The following is a 10,101-nucleotide window of genomic DNA, read 5'->3' as shown; positions in this document are numbered from 1 at the left end:
GAAGTGACGCCATCACGCTACGCTCGGACGTCGGAGGCGGAACAGCGGACAGTTCTGTGTTTTGGGGGGAAGTTTATTAGTTAGTTTGACAGCTAGTTCAGTGGTAGTTAGTGACTGTGTTATGACAGGTGAACAGCTCGGTAGATACCCCTGTTAAGACTCGTTATAACCGGCAGGGTTTCAGCTGATGAGCGGTCATGGTCTCCACGATCCAGAACACCGACGTGAAGCAGGTAAGGCTCACCTGAGGAAGGCTGTGTAGACTGTTTCACCCACAAAAACCGCGAGACAGGTGAGATCACAAACTTCCAGCTGTGGCAAATTTTCATAATATCACACTGTATTTTTCTGCCATTTCTCAGGGTTTACACCAGCTTACTTTTTTGTTTTAATTTCATACCCAACAAAACACTTACAGCTCGATGTATCAGAGTCCTCTGGCAAATAAAGCTAATAAGGCACTGTTCTTTACTCATCAGAGGAGGGGGGTGTTATATATATTTATTTTATACTTTATTTTGACCCTACCAAAAGCTCCAAATATTTGAATATTTTTCTAAACGTACGCTTTGATGTTTGCATCCTGGAGTTGAGGAAAGTCATGTTTTTCACTCATGTTTTGCACGCTGGTTAGTTCATGTGAACAGTTTATTCTTGGCAAGATTTTAATTGAAATGTAGAATAAAGCAATTTTAATGAAACGACACTGTTTTAAGCTCAAATTTAGGTGTTGTTTTTCCTGAAAGAAGCGTTTGCTACACGTGATGTGTCTGAGGACCGCTGGAAATGTTATAATCCAAAGACAATTTTTGTTTTTACAGTTTCTGGCTTTGATAAAAGGTGTAATTTGGGTGATTTTCTTTTTAGAAAAAAAATTACAAAATACAGCAATTCAAGTTAAAAAAAAAAAAAAAAAAAGTCCCTCCCCCATAAATGACAGTCCCTTTAATTCACCATGCAGCCCATCCTTGCACTAAAGTTCAAACTCTTAATCTTAAATCTCCCAGAGTGGGAGAAAGTATTTTATAAAGTTAATATTAAATCAAAAATGGCTGTATAGAGTGGATAGAGTGGGCATTGAATACCAAATTGATGAGTTGGACTTAATAGTTTTTAAAGACACCATAAGTAATTTTCTATCTGTGACATACCTTTACCAATTAGAAACGCAATGCTTAAAAAGCATATTTTGTAATGGGAATTTGGACCATTAGAATATGAGGCTAAAGTTAGGGTTGTGTTATGTTTCAAAAAGAGTCTGGCTACACAGAACCTCTGTGTCCTGTGTGATTTAAATGTCAGACAAAAAGTGCAGATGAAGATGCAGGTTCTGTGTGTCCCCCTGCAGAAAGATGCTGATTGTGCAGTGGTTGTTGCGGTAACAGCTCGTGCAGTGTTTGAATCTGGAGTTGATGATGATGATGACGTGTACGGAGCAGGCGTGGCTTTTCCATTGCTGCAGGTCAGTATTAAGCACATCAATTTAAATTTTAAATTATTCTGAAGGTTTCAAATTATTACCCATCTTAGATGCCTGCATGTGAGAATAGTGATTTTCATTCATTAAATAGCATATACCTTAATAAAACCCATCAATGACGCAAAGTGTTTCACAGGGTGACATTTTACGTTAGTATTACAAGCACACACACTGTAGTTTATTTTTGCTTCAATCCCATACACACCATCCTGCTGGCCCAAATATTCACTATAGCACCAAATGTGGATTCATCCACAGCTGAAAATAGTCCCCACAAATGCACCATTCCCTGATGTTTGAGAAACATTTGCAAAAAAGTAAAGTGAACAGTGACTAAAGAATAACACCAGACTGAGGCTTTAAAGAAACATTTTCAATTTAATTTATAATTCAGGCACTTCAGAGAGTGAATGAACGTCTGTTGGAGGAAAATCCTGCTGAATCACTGCTGTTTGATGTCATCCTGATCACCACCGACAGCCAGCAACAGCAGCAGAGCTCCCGCATCATCAGCAGCACCAGACATTACGGTAATCGAACTTAAAACGTCATCTCTTGCAACAGACATTAGGGTAATCTAACTTTAACTGCCAGCAGCAGCACCAGACATTACAGTAATCTAACTTTTATCATCACCAGCAACACCAAACGTCATGGTAATCTAATGTTGACCACCATCAGACAGATTACAGTCAGATCTGTGTTGGAGTTTTTGTAGTTGATGACTTCTCAACGTGATATCATCCTCGCTCTGTTACAGGTCTCGAAGTCAGCAGATTCTGTTTTTCCAGTGAGGAGGATTTCATCGAAAGTTTACTGAAAAATAAGGTGCAGCTCTTCCTGTCAACAAACAGAAATGAGGCACCACAGGCATCACAGAAAGGTCAGGAAGCTTCTTCTTCTCTAGCATGTATTACTGCTAATGTGTGATGGATTTGAGGAGGAGTTTTTACCGTTGATTGCAGTCTCTGTCATATGATAAAGCCGAAACACAAACGTCTGAAATCAAATTTTAATGGCAGTCTGTCCGTTAAGACATTTCACTAAAACCGCAAAGTCACCCTCATGGTGGCGCTAGAGAAATGAAGCAAGAGGGTCATCAGAGTCAGAAGGGAACATCCTCTGGGGGTCATGAATGTCTGTCAGATCTCCATGATAATCGATCTCATAGTTTTTAAGATATTAAGACCAAAGAAATATCACAAATTCCTTGTTAAAATACCATGACTTTTCTTTTTAAAAACTTTTTTCTCCTAAATTTTCAATAATAATTTTCAGTATTCAGTTATCTGTTACACTGTTCAAATATGAATTTTGAAAAACAGCCTTGTTGGTTGTCTCAACTTGTGTAGTTTTGTCCTGAAAGTTTAAGGTTTAACCAGAATTTAGTGTGTTCTGATATTGATTGATAATGTATTGATGACACGGACAATGAATGAATGAATGAATGAATGAATGAATGAATGAATTAATGTATTGATGACGACTGATAATGCATTGATAGGTGTGCAGGTGAGTGTGGGGTTAGAAAGGGAGTCATACTCTTTGTCATTGGTCCAGGTGTTCTCTCAGCACTGCTGGACCAGCAGGTAGCCCCGTCAGAGCAGCTCAGAGTAATGTTCTGTGGGGACGCAGTCATCAGGTCCAACACTGGCCCAGTGCCAGCAAGCCGAGAGGCCTCTCAGGTACTCACAGCAACATCCTGCTGGTGTGTCGTCTTTACTTTTTAATTCTGTAAAGCTGGCTTAAAGATCTCAGATGTTTGAGATGTCTCAGATTATTACTCACATTTTTCCTCCTCAGAGTTTCTTGGCTCAGCTTGGTGAGATGCGGCGGAGGTTCAGCATGTTGAACAGCCCTCTCAGCATCGTCCTGGTGACGTCAAGCGGCGGCAGGGAAAGCTGCTGCTGTGCCCTGCGGACGTTGCGGTCCTGCGGAGTGAACGTGGATGAGGTGTACTGCCTTGCCGGGGCCCCACGGAGCCCCATCCTGTCCGTGCTCCAATCTCACTTCCTGCTCAACGATGGCTTCAGCGGCCTGGAGGAGTGATGAACTCATTAGGCGGATGAACTCATGACTTCACAAAAAAACTCCAGTGTGTCTTTGAAACAAGCTGCTAAATCCTAATTTGAACAGATCGTTTCAACTCATTGAGCTTTAAGAAGCCAATCAGTGATCCTGATGTAAAGCAAAGCCCCGCCCACAAACCCAAGGGTTGGACACTGTCACACAGCAGTAAACTGGCTGTGCCTTTTGTGGACAAACATCTATTTCAGCTTTCTAATTGGATGATATAAACATACTCGACTAAATTAGGGTGCAGTCTCACTGTGATACTTTAATTCTGATCTGTTAACTTTGAAAACTGGAGCGACATCACTTATCTTGTGCGGCTTTAAGATGCCTTTTAAACCTTTGAACCCTGATCAAATTAGTGTGATTTCTTTCACAAACACTGGACAAAGAAGGGCATAGAGTAACTTAATAAGTTTATAATTATCATAATTGCATATTTAAAATAATGTCACACAATTATTAAGCACATTTTCCAACTCTTGTTTCCCTTGTTTTTACTATGTTTTTTGTTGTTTTGTTTTTGTTTGTTTTTTTTTACTAACAATCACGTATTTTTCTTGTACATATTACTAATTTTTTGCTAAATTTCGTGTCATTTCTTCTTTTGTTGCTCATTGCTTTCTTCACATGTTTTTTGAAAGAAATCAAGCCAGTTGTCTCAGGTTTCAAAGGGTTAATTCGGAGAAGAAATGTTTTTTTTTAATTCTACAATGAATTGTACTCATGGTTTGACTTATGACCCTTAATGCTGGGTCTGCTGAGCAGGGGCTGTATCTTCTTTAGTTTCATCAGTGCAACTTGACAGTGTTTCTAAGTCTGTTACTCACAGCTGTATGTTTGATCACCACGTCCTCCGCTGCTGAACAGACTCATTCTGTTTCTGAAGCTCTGTCTATGAAAACAGTGAGATATTTCAGAGCCTCTGAAGTCCTGAAAGATAGTAATTATCCAAATCTTGAACCTGAAAAAAAACCTCACAAAAGTGGCAGAGGCTCTGTCTCAGTGCCATCTCTGTGGTCCCGACCTGTGAATATGGAAGATATGCCTAAATAAAGAATTGAACAGAAAAAAGAAATACAGCGTTGGGTTTTTGTTGCTGTTATGTTTAAAAAGACCAGCTGGTGGCAGCAGAGAACTTCAGTGCGTAAAAACAGAAGCGTTGAAGACACAGTCACACCCACGAGAAAGGCAGTCTATATGAAAGTACCTGATTCTACTTAAATTATCTTTTTACAGCAGGTGTATTTGAAACAGTGCCAGTTGTCCTTGAGGAGGCACCAGGAGGCCTTGATAAGGTTTCAGTGATCATTGGGGAGGTTCCAGGGGTCCCTAATTAGGTTCTCCTGCAGTCCTTAATGTTACAATATGTCCTTGAGAAACTTCCAGGTGTTCTTAAAGAGGCAACAGCGGTTTTTGATGCAGTTCTAAAGTCATTGTGTGGGCTATAGGGGTGTGAGAAGGTTCAGGGGGTGCTTGAAGAGGTAACAGCGGACCTTGAGGTGGTTCCAGGGGTCAGTGAGGGGGTTAAAGCTGTGTGAGAAGGTGCTTGAAAGAAGTCCAGCAATCCATAGGAAGGTTCCTCGTGTACTGGAAGAGGTTTCAAAGTCCTTGAAGAGACTCCGGGTTTTAGGGGTCCACAGGCAGTTACAGGTATCCAAGAGAGGTTTCCAGGGGTCTACAGGCTAGTGGTCCTTGAGGTGGTTCCTGGAGTCCCCAGAGTCCTTGATAAGCTTCCAGGGGCTCTTAAAGAGGTAACAGCGGATCTTGAGGCGGTTACAGGGGCCACCGAGGGAGTTGGACTAGTGTAACAAGGTTTCAGGTGTCCTTGAAAGGACTCCAGCAGTCCATAGGAAGGTTTTGGGGGTTTTCAAAGAGGCTTCAAATTCCTTGAAGAGGCTCCAGGTATTAGGGATCCAAAAGCAGTTACAGAGATCCACGAGAAGAGAAGTTTCCAGGGGGTCCATGGGCTACAGTGTTCCTTGAGGTGATGGTTACTGAGGCCTTTCGCAAGGTTACGGAGGCCTTGAGAATCTTCCAGGGGTTCTTGAAACAGTTCTTGGGTTCATCAAGGGGGCTATAGCAGTGTGAGAAGGTACCAGTGGTCCTTGAAAGCAATCCAGCAGTCCATAGAAGGGGCTTGGGGGTTCTTGAAGAGCTTAGAAGTCCTTGAAGGCTCCAGGTTCCAGGTGTCCATAGGCAGTGACATGTATCCTTGGCGAATTCTCAAGGGTGGCCAGGCATCATGTGACAGTAGGTACATGTTATATACTGTTCGTCATTCCAGGAGACCTTGAGAACATTTAATAGATAATAAACATTATCCGAGCAACAGTGTGAATCCGGAGAATCCAGCAGGTACGTGGGATCAGTTTTGGTCATGAGAGGATGTAAATCAGACGGAGACTGAGCTGATTGTCATCAGGAGCCGCCGCCATCTTGTATTGTCTCTTCTGCCACAAATTGAAACATGTTCAGTGAAATGAAGCAGCCCGATGTGGTCGTCTGTTTCTGACAGTCTCATGTCATCTAAATTATCTGAAGCAAAAAATATTATGTTTTTCATTATCCTGAGTGAGGTTTCTGATGAACACTGACATCCACAGCTCGTGTTCAGCTCCACCTTCTGAACACAACATCTTTAATTTAAATCAACCAACAGGAGGCTTCCTTCATGCCACTGAAAAACTAATTCAGTCTGTCAATGAACTTAAGATGATTGTTTTTTGTTTTGTTTTTTTTTCTGGAGAAGACGTTTGTCTTATTTCTATCACTGTAACAACTCAGGACAATTCTATTAGGTTACATTCATTGTTAGTTTTCACTTTCTCTCTGCCTTTGATTGGTTTTAGAGGTCCTTCAGGAGGTTTTAGCTGTCCTTGAGAAGGCTCCGCTGGTCCTTGAGAAGGCTCCGCTGGTCCTTGAGGATGTTTTGTGGCTCTGTAAAGTGGTTCCAATGGTCACTGATATCAGGGACACTGAGCCTCAGGCCTGGACCCAAATGCAGACCCAGACACAGTAGGGGAAATTAACAACCAGTCCTTGATTGTAAAGCCAGGTCAGTACACATGCGATCCAGAAAATCAAGCAGAAATACATAAAACGGCAGGCAAAAGTAGAGTATAAGAGCATAAAACTGGTCTAAATCTCAAAGGCATACAATACTTACTCAAGGGAGTGCTGGGACACTGACAGAGGATCAAGGAGGAAGGGAGCACAGAGACTAAATACTAGTTAGACACAGGTGCAACACATTGGGGCTGGGAAGGTAACCACACAGGAGGTAAAAACACAGGGAAGGAAGTGCAGGACTGGAAATTAAACAAGATGTGAGCATCAAAGTAAAACAGGAAGTGCAAGACAGTGAAACACAAGGGGAACAAATGAGATAACTTACATGACACCTGAAATGAATTCTTCTTTAAGAAACTTCCAGAGATCGTTGAGGAATCCCAGTGGTCCTTGAAGTGGCTCCAGGGGTCTTTGATGTCCTAATAGTCCTTGAAAAGGGTTACAGCGGTGGGTCTTTAAAGTGTAAGTGCTTCAATAGTCACGGACGAGGTCAATATCCCTCAGAAGGCTCCCGGTGGTAGAGTGGTAGTGACTTCAGGAGGTTTCATCAGTCGTTAATTATCTCCTGGAAATCTCATTAGGAATACCTTAATTACATCATTATTCTATACTGTGAGTAAATTAAATTTTAAATCAACAGCCAAGCCATAAAATTAAGTTATCAGTGGATGATTATGATAAATTAAGATATTTTAATGGATTATCTATTTTTAAAAGGCAAACCCTTTTCAGTTGGCCAAAAAACATTAAAGCCCCTTAAAGAACCCCGGTTTCTAAGTTAAGGTGAAAATTCAGGTTTGCTTATATTACTGTTAAGTTCATTTTAACTGGACCCATTCAAAACACCTTAAACATGCAGATAATACATTTAAACATATGATAATACATTTTTTATTTATTTTATTTAGCTGGTGTTATTGCACATCAATCTAATTTTAGCATATGAATGTATCAGTTAAGTCATTTGGTAATTGAAAATTAAGGATTTCCTTTTTGCCTTTTCATATGAATGGACAAATGAAGGTATCTCAGGTTAAACCTTAGACCTTATTTAGTCCTAATTTTATGATCTTTGAACCAAAGTATCCATGATCATAGTTTCAGAATAAAAGCCTTGGAGAGATTTGGAGACTTAAACTTGTCAGCAGGACATTTTTTGCAGTTTAGAGTGAAGCACTGTAGTGGGTTAAACTGAGCAGAGAGCTGCTGGGTCAGACAGGAGCCAGCCTCCCCCCTCCCACAGGTTAACCTATGGTCAAGCAGTTTGAGTGAGGTTGTTTGAAAATATAAAATCTATTGAGGTCTGACATATTTAAACCTCTCCAATCATAATGTTATTTGAAAATATTTCCCCTGCAACTGTATACACCTAAATAAGCCTAAACCTAAAAAACTTAAACTAAACTTAACAGAAAGCAAACCTCTCTGTCCACACCCAGTCCTTTAGAGTAACTATATCCCCTAACCACTGAGTTCAGTTGAAAAACAATATTTATTTAGTATTTAGTAGAGTTGCTGATGACCTTTGACAGCAAAGTATTAAAATTTTACATAGTGTATATAAATATACATAGTGACTACCCTCTACAGGTTGAAACCTGGATTTTGAATTTTGCTATTGGCTGATTCTGAAAGCAACAGCATGCTTTCATCACCAACCGAGTATCCTGTCGCCGCCCCCCGTCACTAGGTGTGTCTTGTCCCCACCCCCACCCCCCAAGGCCTGCCCATCTTTGAGACTTTTTTCAAATTTCAGGGAGGAGGCACTCAAGCCAAAGGTGGGGGGTTTAGTTACTTATTAAACGTCATGTAAACAAACCAGGTATAGGTTACCAGCTGTGTGCTCGGGATCAGAGGCTTAAGATGTAACCCCTTGAAAGATTTGTTACTAACGTGACTTGCTGCTTTTCTTTGTTTGCACTTTTAAAACAAATTTTACATTGTGATATTTACTGTAAATTAGATACAATATAGCCAAAAGCAAGTCACAAAAAAGTTCAGTTCCAGTTTGTGGGTTTGCAAATCGAGTCATTTATTAACGCTAATGTTTACAGGTTGGGTGGATTGACTCTCATAACGGGCCCGAATTTGTGTGGGGTTACAAAAAGCCCTGACCTGTCCATCACTTCTGGGAAGCCAAAGGCAAAGAAGCCCATCGAGGTCCTGGTGATTGCACAAACTGTTGCATCTAAGGTTGCATGTGTGACAGTTACAGTAACAGACCGTCCTAATTAATGGTATCCAGCTATCAGACAGACGCTAGACGGTTGAACTGTATAGTGCCTTCATAGGAGGTTAAAGAGAGTTCATATTTGTCACTGAAAAATGTGTTAGTATGAGCATAAGTGGCTAATGAGGGCCCCTTTTCAAAAATGTTTTAGATTGTGCCATGGATGTATAAAAAGAGCTGGAGACAGGATCCAGCTCATTCCTATGAAAGTTGCTTAGAGGCACTTAAAGCCAAAAACATTCATCTGTGGCTTAGATAATGACCATAGAGTTATAATAATAACTTGATACCTGATGCCAAGATGGCACTTATACATTTCATTGAAGTTGCTCACCTGGCACAAATGCCAAAAACGTTTATAGCTTCCAAGTTTACTTCTGTGGGATGCTGCCCACTGAATATGTACAATCGTGTTTCTCCTGCTGGTCCCGCCCATGAGTTCCTGCTCGGCCCATAGACTTAACATTGTGATGATGTCACAAATTTAAAAAAAGCTTTTCTTGACTCAAGCCCCCATGGCTCAAAAACGCATTATAGAGAAAGTCATAACTGACTATTGACTGTCTTGTTTGCAGTCGGAGGTGTCCTGTCAACACTTGCACAGACCTTTCTTTTACAATGGTAGCATATGGAGGAATTGCTTTTTTGGGCTGCAGAGGATTGTTTTCGCTGCCAACACATTTCTTAGATATAAGAAGATATGCAATCACTGTGATGTTTAGCATTAAAGAATAAAAAAGTAAGAGTGCTCTAAAAAACAGGTGGCGCTGTTTTACTACAAACAGATTTATCAAAAGTTTTAATAATAATCAGAGTGAAGGTTTACACATGTAGTTCCTTTAGTCAAAAATAAGAGTCTTCTCCAGATGTCTAAAGGGAGGCTAAAAATAGTCCTCAGAGTGACAGCGGTCCCTGAGGGAAGCTGTAGTAATCAGGCAGACAGGGCTGCCAGTGTCCTCCACCTTTTGGTTTATGTCAATCAGATGTATGAACGGGTGTAAATGAATCTGTATGATTCAGATTCAGGGGCTCAGAGCTCAGCTGCTGTTTGAAGTCAGTCAGTCAGAAATCACAGCCGCCGGTCAGACTGAGCGTCTGAACATCAGTCTGCCTTTCAGGAAACTGAGCTGTGATCAAATGAGCTGATGCAGTCACATGACCTCACCTGCTTAATCACCGTCTTGGGTCAGAGGTCACCTTTAATCTTTTTTTTTACTAGGACTGTGTATTGGCAATACGTGTCTGG

At 40.9% G+C, this 10,101-nt stretch overlaps 1 protein-coding gene across 1 annotated transcript; it reads left to right on the top strand.

The window, feature by feature from the left end:
• The first annotated feature begins 57 nt into the window (after nucleotides 1–57).
• LOC121950439 (cytosolic 5'-nucleotidase 1A) lies at nucleotides 58–4,038 on the top strand. Its single transcript, XM_042496435.1, has 6 exons — nucleotides 58–233; nucleotides 1,349–1,462; nucleotides 1,875–2,010; nucleotides 2,241–2,363; nucleotides 3,041–3,165; nucleotides 3,284–4,038. Exons 1-6 carry the CDS (start codon nucleotides 198–200, stop codon nucleotides 3,527–3,529), a joined length of 780 nt encoding a protein of 259 aa, XP_042352369.1. The 5' UTR covers nucleotides 58–197; the 3' UTR covers nucleotides 3,530–4,038.
• The last annotated feature ends 6,063 nt before the right edge of the window (nucleotides 4,039–10,101 follow it).

This window comes from Plectropomus leopardus, chromosome 11, assembly GCF_008729295.1.
Source record: "Plectropomus leopardus isolate mb chromosome 11, YSFRI_Pleo_2.0, whole genome shotgun sequence".
Classification (NCBI taxonomy): Eukaryota; Metazoa; Chordata; class Actinopteri; order Perciformes; family Serranidae; genus Plectropomus; species Plectropomus leopardus.
The sequence above is the reverse complement of the archived record's forward strand: the minus strand, read 5'-3'. Positions and strand labels throughout refer to the sequence as shown.

Bases quoted from the DNA above. Each gene is read 5' to 3' on its own strand.
- LOC121950439 (XM_042496435.1), top strand. From the start codon at position 198: ATGGTCTCCACGATCCAGAACACCGACGTGAAGCAG. The intron at 1,463-1,874 runs GTCAGTATTAAG...TTTATAATTCAG, and splicing joins TGGCTTTTCCATTGCTGCAG to GCACTTCAGAGAGTGAATGA. The intron at 2,011-2,240 runs GTAATCGAACTT...GCTCTGTTACAG, and splicing joins CAGCAGCACCAGACATTACG to GTCTCGAAGTCAGCAGATTC.